General features: G+C 38.9%; 1 protein-coding gene across 2 annotated transcripts in view; it reads right to left on the bottom strand.

The window, feature by feature from the left end:
* LOC124594780 (actin-related protein 5) overlaps window positions 1-16,532 on the bottom strand; it is a 207,769-nt gene that overhangs the window by 78,740 nt on the left and 112,497 nt on the right. For both annotated transcript variants that reach the window (XM_047133186.1, XM_047133187.1), the window contains exon 8: window positions 9,251-9,339. In XM_047133186.1, the coding sequence (XP_046989142.1) occupies window positions 9,251-9,339 (89 nt within the window). The remainder of the gene's footprint in view (window positions 1-9,250; window positions 9,340-16,532) is intronic.

Here is a 16,532-nt window from a genome sequence, read left to right as displayed (position 1 = left end):
GGACATGATGGGCATTGAAGTCTCCCAGAAGGAGAAATGGGTGGGGGAGTTGGTCAATAAGATCTGTGAGAGCGTCTAAGGTCATTGCATCCAGAGGGGGTAAATAAAGGGAGCAAACAGTAATCCTCCGACATGAATGAATTTAAACTTCAACTGCTTGCAGGTGAGTATCCAGGGGGAGAGCAGAGGAGTGGTGGTCATTATTGACAAACACGGCGACTCCGCCTTTGGCCCTTTCTCCAGTCAGGTTATCTTTGCGATATAACGTATAGCTCCTTAGTACAGGAGCATCAGATGGTTTTAAATGCGTTTCCTGTAAACACAAGCACAGGGGGCGTTGCCTTGCTAGGAGGTTCAGTTCCTCCACATGTGCCCAGAATCCATTCATGTTCCACTGTATAATGGGAGCCATCTATTAGAGTGGGAGGACCTTCATTCTCACTTCGCCAGGGAGGAGAGCCCACAACAGGTGGAGGCTCAGTTTTGGGGCGAGATGATTGCCCCAGTCTGACATCAACCTCCATCGCCTCTGAAGAGGAGTCGTGAGAGACGTCAGAGAGAATGACATCAACATCAGCAGACTGTATAACTTCAGTCTCCTTCAGTGGGCGAGTCTTTACCTTTGGCTTTGGTTTAGAGTTTCTGGCCTGAGGTGGCATTGGAGCCAAAACCTCAGAAGCAGTAGGGGGTGTAGCAGTGCTGGGCAGTGCACAAGACTGAACACGGGAAGGGGCAGGAAGTTCCGTGATGTCAGCTACCACGGCCTTGTCAGAAGGCCGGGGGGGTCCAGCAGGCTTCACAGGAATGGCAGCAGCACACGTACATTGACAAACGCAGGTGCTAGTGCTGACAGTAGCAACCTCCGTTTGTGTAGTGGCATCGGTTTTCATAACTGGCTGTTTCAGAACGGAAGAAAAGGAGGCAGCGAACATGGGCGGCTGCATGGACTTGTAGATTTTCTTTGCCTCACCATACGGGATGCGTTTGGTGGTTTTAAGTTCCTGGATCTTCTGTTCCTCAAGGAAAACTCTGCATTCCCTACTCCACACAGGGTGATCCCCAGAGCAGTTGACACACTTGGGAGGAGAGGAGCAACCAACTCCCTCATGGGCGGCTTTACCACATTTCCCACAAGTGGCTTCCCCTTTACAGCCGAGAGTAGTGTGTCCAAAGTGTTGGCATTTAAAACACCACATGGGGTTGGGGTAATAAGGCCGTACACTGAGACTTAAGAAACCTGCCTTCACATGCTCTGGCAATTTGGTGCTGTTAAACGTAAGGATAAATGAGTCAGATTTCAAGAGAGCACCATCCACCCGTTTCATAACGTGTTGCACGTCGACAATTCCTTCCCGGGACCATTCAGACTTCAGTTCGTCTAGGGGAATGTCAACGAGATCTCTGCAAGTCACAACACCCTTGCTGTAGTTCAAAGTGTTGTGAAATTCAGTCTCTATCGCAAACTCCCCAAGAAATTGTGCCTTCTGAAGGTTCTGGACTTACTGGAAGCTAGACGTTTCAATCAGCAAGGTGCCATTTCGCAAGCGCTTTACAGACTTTAATGTGCCAGCAATACCTTCTAAGCCCTTCTGTATATAAAATGGTGGAACTTTTTCGAAACTCCCATCTTTCCTTTTAATTATAAGAAACACATTCTGCAAAGCAGCATGCGTTCTGTTACTACCAACTGTATCAGGAGGACTGGCTACACGAGCCCTCTTGTTAGATTGGGTGTTAGAACCTACCAGCGGCCCACCCTTTCCGCTGGGAGGAGGAGAAGAAAAGTTCAAGGGTTCCATCTCGGTCCCACGAGCAGCTAGGGAGCTAGAAGTCCACCCAGACAGAGCCCCGTGTGCCTAGGTAAGCCTTATACAACTGAGGTGCGGCAGGTTCCCCAGAGGTTGCCCACTAACGACTGTTCCACCTCAACAGCCATGCATCTCATCAGTGCGCAGCACACCCCGAGATTGAGGGGTTGTTTATTCCATCCTCGCGATCCGGGCAGTCAAGCCAAGATCCCCATTCCCTGAGACACACAACGTTCCACCGCCGCGCTGCACGGTGGTCGCTGAAGTATGCCCAGAGCTTACGGTGACAGGGGACTGGCGGCGCTTACCAGTCCCCAGCTCAGGAACCCTGGGGTTGCCAAGCCCGTACCCAGCAAATGAAAGCTGAGCTCCTGGGGGCCTCAGGATAACATTAAAACCATATGGTCAGTGATAAAGGAAGTGGCTGGTCTGCAGAGACAGGTCGAGCATATAGAATCAGTGCATAGTGGGAATGTCCATGTTACTGATAAGTCGCATATATGTACAGTATTTAATAATCACTTTCTGAATATAGCAGGTGAACTAAAGAGAAACCTAGTCCCAACAGGGAATCATATAGCGCTCTTAGAAAAAAGTGTTCCAAGACTGTTACCTGAAATGCTCCTCCATGATACCCACAAGAGAGAGATTGAGTTAATAATTAAATCACTAAAGACCAAGAACTCTCATGGATATGATGCGGTATCTAGCAGAATACTGAAGTATTGTTCTATGTATGGTAGCCCAGTACTTAGCCATATCTGTAACTTTTCCTCTAGGAGTGATCGGTTTCCTGACCAATTAAAGTACTCGGTAGTGAAGCCACTTTATAAAAAGGGAGACAGGGATAATGTTGACAATTTTAGACCTATTTCTATGCCATCGGTGTTTGCTAAAGTTATTGAGAAGGTTGTATATACAAGGTTACTGGAGCATTTAAATTCACATAATTTGCTGTCAAATGTACAGTTTGGTTTTAGAAATGGTTGAACAACTGAAAATGCTATATTCTCTTTTCTCTGTGAGGTTTTGGATGGATTAAATAAAAGGTTGCGAACGATAGGTTTTTCTTTGATTTAACGAAGGCTTTTGATTGTCTTGACCACAAAATATTACTGCAGAAGTTGGACTATTAAGGAGTAACGTGAGTAGTTTACAATTGGTTCGCCTCTTACTTTAAGAACAGAAAGCAGAAGGTAATTCTCCGTAATATTGAGAGTGGTAGTGATGTTCAGTCCCAATAGGGCACTGTTAAGTGCTGGGGCCACTGCTGTTTCTTATTTATATAAATGATATGCTTTCTAGTATTACAGGTGATTCAAAAATATTTCTGTTTGCTGATGACACCAGCTTGGTAGTGAAGGATCTTGTGTGTAATATTGAAACAGTATCAAATAATATAGTTCATGACATAAGTTCGTGGCTTGTGGAAAATAATTTGATGCTAAATCACAGTAAGACTCAGAACCGATATTTTGATCAGACAGAATGGGCATATTACAAGTGAGACGGAACAGTTCAAGTTCCTAGGCATTCAGAGAGATAGTAAGCTATTGTGGAAAGCCCATGTTCAGGATCTTGTTCAGAAACTAAATGCTGCTTTATTTACCATTAGGACAGTATCTGAAATAAGTGACAGTTCAACACGAAAAGTAGTCTACTTCGCATATTTTCATACGCTTATGTCATATGGTATTATGTTTTGGGGAGATTCTTCTGATTCAAAAAGGGTATTTTTGTCTCAAAAATGGGCTGTTTGAGGTATATGTGGTGTAAGTTCAAGAACCTCTTGTCAACCCCTATTCAATAGTCTGGGAATTCTGACACTGCCCTCACAGTATATATTTTCTTTAATGTCATTTGTTGTTAGCAATATTAGCTTATTCCCAAGAGTTAGCAGCTTTCACTCAGTTAATACTAAGCAGAAATCAAATCTGCATGTGGAATGCACTTCCTTGACACTTGTGCAGAAAGAAGTGCAGTATTCTGCTGCATCCGTTTTCAATAAGCTACCACAAGAACTCAAAAATCTTAGCAGTAGCCCAAACACTTTGAAGTCTAAACTGAAGAGTTACCTCATGGCTCACTCCTTCCATTCTGCTGAAGAGCTCCTGGAAGAGCTGAAAAATTAAGCAAATTCCAGTGTTACATTGTTGATTTTCTTTATCTAAACTTACGACTTGTCGCCTGAATATGTTTCTTATATTTCATTTTATCTGTTTCTACTATCGTGTTATAATTTCATGTATTGACTCGTTTCACGACCATGGAGACATCTCCTTAATTTGGTCCCACGGAACAATAAATAAATAAATAAAAACAAATTCCTTGGTGCCCTTCTTCCAATCTGACTATGTAAGCACACACCAGATGTGGTCTGAATACAAAGAAATAGTGTTGATAGCAATTAAAAGATATATACCAAACAAAGTAATAAGAGACTATACTATGGTACACGTGCACAGGATAGGGTAGCATGGAGAGCTGCATCAAACCAGTCTCAGGACTGAAGACCACAACAACAACAACAACAACAACTATGGTACACAAAACAGACCAGAACACTGTTGCTTCTGCAATGAGAAAAGCAAGCCGGATTTAAAAGAACACAAAACCCCCAATATTGGAAGAGTTTTACAGAAGTTCAAAATTTGGCATAAACTTCATTGCGATTTACTTTTAATAACTTCCACAATGAAACTTTGTCTCAAAATGTGACAGAAAGATTCTGGTCATATGTAAAATACACCAGCGGCAAGACACAACTGATACCTTCACTGCGCAATAACAATGGTAATGCTAACAATGACTGCCACTAAATCAGAGTTACTAAACACAGTTTTGCAAAACTTCTTCACCAAAGAAGGCAAAGTTAACACACTAGAATTTCAGTCTAGAACAACTGCCAACATGAGTAATTTAGAGACAGATATCTTCAGTGCAGCAAAGCAGCGTAAATTTTTCAATAAAGGCAAGGCCTTTGGTCCAGATTGTATACCAGTCAGGTACCTTTCCGAGTATGCTGATGCAATTGCTTCATACTCAGCAATCATATACACCTGCTCGCTCGTCGAAAGACAAGTACCCAAAGACTGGAATGTTGCATAGGTCATACCAATACCACAAGAAACGAAACAGGAGTAATCAGCTGAATTACAGACTCATATCACTAACATCAATAAGTAGTAGGATTTTGGAAGGTGTACTGTGTTCGAACATTATGAATTACCACCAAAAAAAAATGATTTACTGAAAAATAGTCAGCACAGATTCAGAAAATATCATTCTTGCAAAACACACTACCGTATTTACTCGAATCTAAGCCGCACTTTTTTCCAGTTTTTGTAATCCAAAAAACCGCCTGTGGCTTAGAATCGAGTGCAAAGCAAGCGGAAGTTCTGAAAAATGTTGGTCAGTGCCGCCACAACTAACTTCTGCCGTCGAATATATGTAGCGCTACATAGGCATGCTTTGTAGGCACAAAAATAAATACTGGCACCAAAACCGCTGCGTCAGTAAACAAAATTAAAACAAAAAGGTGGAAGACGAGCTTTTTTCTCCGCCCCGAGTTTCGACCACTGCATTTTCGTACATTATCCAACGAAGTAAATACAAATTCCGTATTGTTCATCTTCGAATGTAGCAGCAGCATTTCAATGTACTACCAAAATCCGACTGGCAAGACTGTTTGGGATGTTTGTCAATATGGCCAACTCTACGTTCTGAATTTTTTCCTACCTGTGACAAGAGATCGTAGCTAATAAGGACTTTTATGAATTGTGAATCACATGCAGTATTCTTTTCACCATAAGAATAATACCGTACGAATATAAACATTTCGCCATGTATTCTTTCGTGTTTGCTGCTACCTCATTTAAATCCTGTCTGCCTAATAAACTACGAAACTAGAGTGAGGCAATGCAGCAAACACGGAAGAATATACATATCATGCCATCTTTATATTTGTATTATTCTTATGCTTAATAGTGATACAGTCAGAAATGAAGCATGGCAATTGACTACATTTTTAAATCTAAGATGACTCTAATTTCTGTGCAGAATGTAACGTACTAAAGAGGCACCTGCAAGGATTTTGAAACGGAGAAAAATTTTCGCTAAACTGTTGTTCAGAACATCTATCATACGCAGTCTATTATTTGGTTCTTGTTAATCATTAGCAAAGAAAGCAGCAGTGTAAGTAACAACAAATACCAGTCTCTTGCCATTGATTCGCTAATGAGACGATTCCTCTTTTTTTTTTTTTTTTTAAATTATAAGTGACGGTAGCACACACAAAAGGAAGCCATGCCGCGAGCGGCGACAGGCCGTAAACACGCACTATCAGAATGCAACAAACAATGCATGACACAGTACAGTAATGCATTTTCAGCTTAGAGTGACGTAAACACCTATAACAAAGAAAACGGCACTTATCAGATCAAAGAAAAATAAGCAATCAATTCAAACCAGACAAAGCACGTGAAAAAGGAATCGTACCTGTATAAATAAGGACGGAGCGCCTGACGCATAGCAATGGCTACCTGGCAAAGCGTAACTGCTAAGCTTACGACTCGAACCAAACTACTGTAGCTGTATCGTCATTCATTCGATCTAAATTGTGTCTCATATTACAATGGACCAACTTTGTTTCGATTTGGAGATGTGGCCTAAAACTTTTGTCTCCCCTTGAATTTCGAGTCTCAAATTTCAGGTGCGGCTTAGATTCGGGAAAATTTTTTTTCCTCGATTTCGAGTCTCATTTTTCAGGTGCGGCTTAGATTTGAGTGCGGCTTAGATTCGAGTAAATACGGTAGCTCTTTATTCTCCCAAACTAATGAGTGCTATCAACAGATGATGTCAAATTGATTCCATATTTTTAGACATGCAGAAGGTTAGAGCAGATACACCAAATAGCTGCTTATAATAAGCAATCTTTATTTACAACAGTCTGTTTTAGCTTAATCACCATGTTCAAGTATCTCCAATTACAATTTTGATGAGAACAGGTATGGATGCCAATGTCATTCACATTAAAGTCTGATGTCTTCAATTATCACTTTCATGAAGGCATATGTAGGAATGACATAACATCAAAGACAACACTTATTGCATCACCAAACTGACTTTTAAGCGAATAAAATACAGAATGTTCCCCTTCATTTCATAAGACAATATCTTCAACAATTGTTCTTCTTCAGGGCCAGCAGTGTAACGTATGTCTGATAATGACATGATTGTTAGAGTAGATACACCAAATAGCTGCTTTTATTTGCTTAAAAATCAAATTGGGCATATAATAAGCGCTGTCTTCAATGCAGTGTCATTCCCACATATGCCTTCATAAAAGTGATAATTGAAGGCATCATTCTTTAATACGAATGACATTGGTATCCATATCTGTTCTCACCAAAATCGTAATTGCAGGTACTTGAAAATGGCGATTCAGCCAAAACAGACAATTGTAAATAAAGATTACTTATTATAAGCAGCTATTTGGTGTATCTACTCTAACAATCATATTGTTATCAGACATATATTACGCTGCTGGCCCTAAAGAAGAAATATATCCAGAAGGCTTTTGACATCGTTCCTCACAAGTGACTTCTAACCAAATTGCCTGCCTATGGAGCATTGCCTCAGTTGTGTGACTGGATTCATGAGTTCTGTCAGAATGGTCACAGTTTGCTCTAATTGACAGAAAGTCTTCAAGTAAAACAGAAGAGATATCTGGTAGATATCTGGTGTTTTCCAAGGAAATGTTATTGGCCCTCTACTGTTCCTAATTTATACAAACAATTTAGGAGATAATCTCAGCAGTCCTCTTACATTGTTTGCAAATGATGCCATCATTTACCGTCTTGTGAAGTCATCAGATAATTGAAACCAATAGCCAAATGATTTAGACAAGGTATTTGTTTGGTGCAAAAAGTCTTAATTGACTCTAAATAATGAAATGTGTGAAGTCATCAACATAAGTAGTAACAGAAAAATGCTAAATTTCAGTTAAATGATAAGTAACACAAATCTGAACTTTCCTGAAGGGGCCTTACCATTCTTTAGATCTTTAATGATACTTGGGATTTCATCGGAGGGGGGGCAGTTCTGCATTTGTATAAGAGCATGGTGGATTCTGCTTCAGAAAGTTTACTCTTGCTCCTCACAATTTAACAACTTATTGAAAAATAGCTTGATAGTATTTTACAGTTTTCTTGATTGTTTAGGTCTAATTTTCCATCTTCATTATCACCATCACCATTCTGCAGAATTCAGAGCATCCCATACAGATTGGCTAACAACAAAGAATGCCATCAGTTTTATCATACTTGCCGGCACAAGTAGTGCTCATTTCCTTCCTGCCGTAACAGTCACATTTACAGTGGAAAGCAATTGCATATCATCAAAATAGAGGGATATATTCCATATAGTATGCTTCTCTTACAGCAAGGAAGAAAGAGAAAAATGCTGCACTTTCAGGAGAATGCAGACCTCACAACAAAGGCTACATGTTTACCACTGTGCTACAGCTGCGACCAATAAAAGTGTCCTTGTTAAAAATGTGTTTAGTGTATCTACAGCTAACAATAATGTACATTACTTGCAGTGAAGCTCCTGTGTCTTCTTGCAATAGATATAGAACACAAATGACCGTTTTTGAACATGATTTTTCTATTTGATTTGCATCAGTACTGTATCGGACTTTGATTCCAGGTGTCATTGATTTTATGCAACCATTTCTTGTGTTCTGAAGTATACATTCATAAGCATAAGGTATTTATCTTTTTTTTCTTATTTGTATTTTGATGTACTCATGGCTGTGTTGATTGTCACTCTGAATGAAGATATTTCTTCATGTTCATGTCCCCATATACGAAGAATGTTATGTTTACTAGGCACACATTGAAAAGATTGTTAGGTCGAAATTAGCATAGAATTGCAAATAATGCATCTTATTCAAATAATATACGGCCTTATAGGAACTACAACTTTTTTAAATTGATTTTTGATGGCTGTAGATAAGAAGTATTAAAAAGAGGGGACAAGAATTTTATGGAAGCTGGCTAGATATATTGAAACCAGAAATGAAAGTTAAGGTGAGTTTTAGGTTGAAACGTAAATAGGCAGACCAGCACTGTGGTACTATAATGTTACGTGTGGCTGTTTTCTTTTTGCAGCAATGCCTTAATAATGATACTTGTCCTTTCCCAGCATCATTAATTAATTAAATTTAACACTATAAGTATCTTCCTTCGTAAGTAGTAATAGATATGAACAAAAAACAAATTGTACCCAAGTTCACAACACTTCAACATTTTTCACACACACACACACACACACACACACACACACACACTCACACAAACACACGAGAGAGAGAGAAAATAAGCACATTATTACAGTTTTTATACACACTTCACTTCAGCAATCCTTTTAGCAGAACATACCTCTTCAATCTTAAGCTCTCAATCCAAGACACATGCTCTTCCTCATTTTTGGGCTGAAATGTGGTCTTTGGAAATTTTGCCTTTGGTTCCTGGAAGGCAAAATTTGCACATTGTTACTTAACATGAAACACTGTACAATGTACTACAATTTTGTAGCAGTAATGCAGATTCCTTGCTGTTGTGTAGAGTTACTGGAGACAAAATTATTGTACGTTATGTAGAATAGGAAGCAATTTAAGTATTTGTGGAAATAAGTCCATACAATTTACACTGTCTCTGGATGGATAAATAAGCAAAATAAAAAATAAATAGTACACTGGCTGAAAAACAATCTGTACACTGCACACAGTCATGATAACTAATGAGTGGAAAACCGACAAAGATTTTGGATATGATGTAAACTGTTTCACATGCTGGAACTAGACTGATGCAAGGTTAGTGTATTAACAGGCGGCAAAGTTGACAATGTCGCCTAGAGTGGAGTTATAAAGGTGGAAGGAATGTGCTGTGACTGATTTAAACAATGTATATATGAGGGCTATTTGTAAAATTAATCTCTAATGGGTTACTAGACATGAAAATATTATGAACTTTTTTTAGGATTCTGTACCTAAATCAGTAAAAGCCAACTCTTTTGGGATCACTTGCTGTCTGTCTGTCCAGCCAAACGTTAAAAATCCTCTTTCTCAAGAACACATACACGTATCAAATTCAAATTTATCTTACATCCTAAGGTCTATGATTCCTTGATGGTGTAAAAAAAATTAAGCTTCTATGCCAATGCAACCACAAGATATGGTCATTTATATACTTGCAGGGGCTATAGTGTACTTTGTGTTAACCTAGAATCTTGAAATTTGGCAGAAAGCAAGAATTCACAGTACAAGTACAATAAAAAACCAAGAAATAGTTAATTCATAACTACATCAAATGAAAAACATATTTCTTTTGGCACTTGTTATAAATTAGAACAGTCTCAGAAGCTTTGTAATTCCCAGGACTGATACGTTGCCAATCTCAGTGCCAGTAACAGGCAAAAATAGTAGAGTGTCTCAATTATCAGAATGAATTAACTGTCTATATACATAATTAGGTTTATACAGAACTCTCAGATTGTGAGCCCTACTCACACCTGGCCTCTCTCTCTCTCTCTCTCTCTCTCTCTCTCTTTTCCTGCAAATTATAGTTGAATTACTTGACAACATAGTCACCAACCAAATTCAAAAATCTGTCATACTGTGATACCACCTTTCTTATCCCTTCATCAAAGAATGGCCCTGCCTGGTACTTCACTCAGCTGTTGACAGTACTTCTGAGCTCATCATCAGTCATGAAGTGCTGAGTAGTCAGCAGGCCTTCATCTTGAGGAAGATAAAAGTCATCTGGTGCCACATCCAGACTATGGTGAGGACACTGAAAAACCTCCCAGCCAAAAAGTGTTTCCTTTCTTCAGCTCACAGTACGGGTTCTTGCATTGTCATGAATGAGAACAAGTCCTTCAGTAATCATCCTGCATGGTTTGTTTTAGCTTGACCTTCCAAGTTTCCTGAATCTCACAACAAACTTGTGAACTCAGATCATACTCATTTGTTACTCTCATGAAATCTGTTATCAAAATCCCTTTGCAGTTTAAAAAACCTGCAACCAGCGTTTTGTGGTTTGACAATGTCTGCTTGAATTTTTTGGGCTTATCGGGAGAACAAGTGTGCATCCACTGCTTGGACTATTCCTTAGTTTCAGAGTTGACACACTGGACCCTTGTTCTGCCCCAGTCACAATTTTTCTTTTTCATGAATTATTTCCCCTCTTCATGATTGTGCTAAAAGAATGACAAGGCCAAACCCATTCATTCAGTTTTCTTAATGCTAGTTAGACATTGTGGTTCCCAATGTGCAAATGTGCACAAAACTTGTAGTAACCTACTAACATCTCTCTGACAATGTTAAAAGAGGGTTGTCTCTGAGAACTTCAGAAGTTTGAAAATTGTGAATCAATGTCTCATGCACACCCTTTCGTCAAAATGTTGCACATGTTCATCAGCGGCATACGAATGCCTCCTCAACCATTTTCACTACGTACATCTGTGTGAACAACCCACAGTTTTCCGCTCCACTTGCTCACAACACCATCACTTGTAACGCCATCCCCATAACATAACTGACATTTAATCACATTAGCATTGACTCCTCCTGCTTGAAGGAACTGAATCACAAAACGTACCTCTCAAATGGCAGGAGATTTAATAACACCGTCCATTTTAACTGCTTGCTGCTTTCAGACTGATGAACACAAAAAAGAGCCTACTGACGCAACATGAATTTCAAAGTCTCTTTTTCCAATCATACAAATGCCATGAAGCTAAGAGCATTCGTTTATTTTCAGTAACCAATCAGAGGTTAATTTACGAACAGCCCTCATATGTGTGATGTGTACAATTGGTCTGATTAAGATATCTGATGCTTTCTTTTTTTAGGTTCTCACACAGAAGGCCTACTGTCAATTATGTACATACACGAGAAGCAGCATACTTCTGGAGGTCAAAACTTTCTTTTTTTTTTTTATGGACAAGACATTTCCACTGAATTTCACACTATAAGTGCATAATGTGCACTAAGGTCAGAAAGTATCGAGGGTAAACTTTTACATGTGTCACTTCATTGTCAATGGTTTTGAATTGATACTAATGTTACCAAATCATCTTGGGGTGCAGTTCTTCTTGTTGTCTCCGTGCTTGCTAAGAAAATGGGATGATAATTTCCGCCTTATGCAAGACACCTTTTTTCTTTTGTTTCACCCACACATGTTTCAGCACTTATGTGCTATCATCAGTGGGTTCTATTTTTATTTTTAACTTACATTATATTATTGTCCTCTTTTTTTGGTAGCTGTTATGCTACACAATATACAACATGTCATAGTTTTGAAGTTGTGGTACGTTTTCCTGTTTTGTTGGCGAAGTAAATGGGCTTACTTCTTTGCCTGTGTTCGTGTGGTAATGCAGTTTTTTCGATTACTCAAATCGAAAAACTGCATTACCACACGAACACAAGTACTTTGCCCCGGTATGCAAACTGTTTTCATTGAGTTTAAGTATGTTCGGTCATAATATGTCATCTATAATTTGTGCTCTCATGACAATTGTGATGTTTAAGGCAGACATTCTGATGATAGGCCATGCCTGAAATGTGTAAATAAAGTCTTAACAAGTGGACTCTTGTCATTAGTGGCCAAAAAATGGCAGCAAGGATGTGTACAGTGCTCATATAATGGTCACAGACATCCTTTGGGATTTTATATCACAAGTTAAACTAAATTCTTAGGTCCGATTGGTCTAGGTTTCATCATACCTGTTCTATGCACATTCCTAATGGCAGTGAAATATGAGGTATTATTATGAACTGCATATTCTTATATTAAATTCTTACTGAAATTTGTGAGGTCAGTAGAGTAAGAGTATGGAAGTCACTGCACTACTTTTTTTTCCTTTCCTCTAAATTCTCCTAACTAGCAAATGTCATACAACGGATGGGACAGATTCCAGAAATGACAACACAATTTTCTTGTTTCACTTTAAGTGACTTGCCTAATTTTTGACACTGAATTAAGGACCATGGGCATGATCTACAGCTTGAATTCTACACTATGCCCACAAGTGAACAGATAAAGACAACTCTCATTCCATCACAAGAAAAACGGTTTTCTAAGACTGCATAAAAGTTACAGAGTGAACAAAATACTGTTCTGATGAATTTTAATAGTAATGAGCCCAACTTTCTCAAGTTTTACTGGAATTTAAGCAAAATAATCTTGTTGTGCAGTACCCAGTTAGGTTGAACATCACTAGTGCATTTGTACTGGACTAAATATGGCTGAAGCGTATCCTTTAATATGAATGACTCTATTATCTCCTTCCCAAGGGTTTATACAAATAGTCTCCAGATTCCTAATAGTGGGAGTAACTAAGGTAGCTCCCTGACAAACGTTTTGAAAATACCTCTTCAAATCAGTCCATTTATTGACAAATGGGAATACATTATGTAGAACAATAAGCAAGAAAATAAAACTATTGCCTAAGGTGTAGCAATTGGACGCGAACATGAAGGAACTGTCAGTACAAAAATACAGGGTTGCACAGTTAAAAGTAGCCCACCTCATCTTTGAATCTGAATGCAATACTTCAACTTCTGAAATAGAGTAAACAGCTACAACACTGGACAGTTTTATGCAATAATTGATTATTAGCATTCTTCTGTCAGCATTTCAGTTTATTTCATCAGTGAAGTTAGATGTTTCTCTTTTCAGTCCACAAAATTACTTTCTCAATCGAAGAAAGAATTGAAATTGTGGAAGTATACGTAAAAACAGGTTTAGTTAAGGAAACTTGCAACATTTTCGGGTTCAAGTATCCAGACGGAGGAATACAAGCAGAGAAAGAAATACAAAGTCAGTATAAAAACTAGTGCATCTATGGATATGAGTAAAATGTGAAAAAAAAATCATTCCTTCAGTTTGGACACCAGAAGTTATAGCACACACTCGGTGAAGAACTGTTCAGAGCCCTAAGAAGTCTACATACAAATCGGAACATGTAAGTAGGAGCAGTTGCCATCAGATACTGAAAAATCTTAATTTGAAGCCATATTATGTGACAGTTGTGCAGCAATTACAGGGGGATGACAGTCAGAAATGTGTAGATTACTGCACTTGGGTTTTGAATAACATCGACGATGGTTTGTTAGACTCTCTTCCTGACCATGTGAATTCACAGAACACAAGGTACTGTCCAACGGAGAACCCTAACATTGTTTCAGCAACCACCCCATGATGAAAAAAAATCAGCGTTTGGTGTGGTGTAACAGGAACACGCCTCATTGGACACTACTCTCAACACAGTTGAATACATTGAACTTTTTGAGTCTTTCGTGCTCAACTCACTGAATATGAAAGAGAATATTGCTTCTTCCAGAAAGATGGGGCAACATGGCACACAACTAAGGTATCCCTGGAATGAGTCCATGATGAAATGAGTCCATGATGACACTGAGGAATGAACTGTCAGCAAACATTTATGGCCACCACATTCGTCATATCTAACAATACGTGATTTTTCCTGTGACGACACTTCAAGAGCAAGTGTCTATGAAACAAACCCACACACAATACAGGTACTAAAAGACAACATCAGTTGTTAACTTGCCACCACTGACATCCGAACTTTATGCTGGGTGTACTTGCATATGCTTAGACATGCACAGTTGTGTATTTATGTTGCAGAGGGTCACTTTCAACATCTTCTATAAATGTATTGTTCATGTAAATAAATGTTAAGTCCATTTCAACTCTTCATTTCTGTATTTCACTGTGTAGAGCACTTGCCCGCGACAGGCAAGGGTCCCGAGTTCGAGTCTCAGTCCGGCACACAGTTTTAATCTGCCAGAAAGTTTCATAGCAGTGCACACTCCACTGCAGAGTGGAAATTTTATTCTGTAACCATCCCCCAGGCTAAGCCATGTCTCCGTAATACCCTTTCTTCCAGAAGTGCTAGTCTTGCGAGGTTTGCAGGAGAGCTTCTGTAAAGTTTGGAAGGTAGGAGATGAGGTACTGGCGGAAGTGAAGCTGTGAGAGCAGGTCGTTTGTCATGTTTGGGTATCTCAGATGGTAGAGCACTTGCCCACGAATGGCAAAGGTCCAGAGTTCAAGTCTCGGTACAGCACACAGTTTTAATTTGCTAGGAAGTTTCATAACCTTTATACTTACAAGGGCTACTACTTTAATCTGCACCAACCTGTAGGTCATTTAGTGTTCATGAAGCCCTTTTAGTGGTGACTGTAGTCAGAGCAAATGTGCACTGAATTTGTTTAGAAAACACTCAGGAGATAAAAAATAACAGAGAACTGATGCTTACATTACATAGTGCAGTCTGTCTGTACATTTCTTGCATCTGTTCTATTTCAGAAACGTTTTGCTATGTCGTACATTTTCCACTTCCTAGCATTCAAAATCCCTTTCAATCTCCCTCTGTTCAAGATTCACTTGTAGTTTAAACAAAGCGTCTGTCCTGCCATGTTTCAAAGATTGAAATATAGCTTCACAAAGTGCGTTGTATGTGCAAGATTTACTCCAGATGGATAGAATTAAAGCTGAATAAACAAATAATTTTTAATGAAACTGAAACCATTTTCGCAGTTGTCTGTATGTATAAGCGTTCAGTGAATGTAGCTGTCACATACAAAGACTGGTTTGGTCTCTGTTTCTGCCAAGTATTTTTCCTTGATGAGAGGACTAGAACAGGGGCTATCCAGCCTCATGAAAATAACTGAGAATCTATCTGAAGGATAAGTAGCAGAGCTCATTTCTACAAACAGCACTGACAACTGTGAGAAAGATGTGTTGGCCACATGATCCAACAGCCCAATCCTATCCAAGGAAAAAAGAGACAGAAAGAAACCAAATTTTAAGAGAGATTAGAACTGAGACAAACCTTCAGTTTGAGAAAGAAACCAAAAAACATAATTCTAGCTTATTACATCAGCATAAACAGCTATTGGTTAAGAATTTTCAACAGTCAGCAGATATTTTAACTCTGCCCAATTTTAACTCAATCAATGTGAAATGTCTGCTATCTTTATTGCATCAACATATTCGAGGACTCAGAAATAAAATTAATGAATTAACTATCTGCATAGATGAATTAGAGTCTTCAAACCCAGCTGACATAATCTGCCTCTCTGAACATCATGTGACCACTGGTATAGAACTTTTAAGTGTTACAGGGTTTAGGTTAGCATCTCACTTTTGTAGATCAGAAATGGAGAAAGGAGGAGTAGCCACATTCATCAGGAACTGTTATAAATTTAAAAACATAGACATTTATAAATTTTGCCTAGGACAACACATGGAAGCATGTGCAACATAAGTAGAATTTCACAAATAATCCTTCATAATAGTAAGTGTACATCGAGCACCTGCAGTTAACTTTAATCTGTTTGTAAACCACCTTGAAGTTGTACTGGCCCATTTAACAACCAAAAACAAAGAAATAGTGGTTGCTGGTGATTTCAATGTAGATTTCCTTAAAGACTCTCCCAATAAGAACTTATTTGAGTTAGTAACACTATCATTCAACTTAATTCCCACTGTGAAGTTCCCCACTAGGGTAGCCAAATGCTCACAAACAGCCATTGATAATATCTTTATAGAAAAGTCCAATGAACAAAATTATATTACAAAACCAATAGTCAATGGCCTCTCAGACCATGACATGCAGTTCCTTCTGTTAAAT

Source organism: Schistocerca americana, chromosome 2 (assembly GCF_021461395.2).
Source record: "Schistocerca americana isolate TAMUIC-IGC-003095 chromosome 2, iqSchAmer2.1, whole genome shotgun sequence".
Classification (NCBI taxonomy): domain Eukaryota; kingdom Metazoa; phylum Arthropoda; class Insecta; order Orthoptera; family Acrididae; genus Schistocerca; species Schistocerca americana.
Note: the sequence above shows the minus strand (reverse complement) of the source record. Positions and strands in the feature narration are given on the sequence as shown.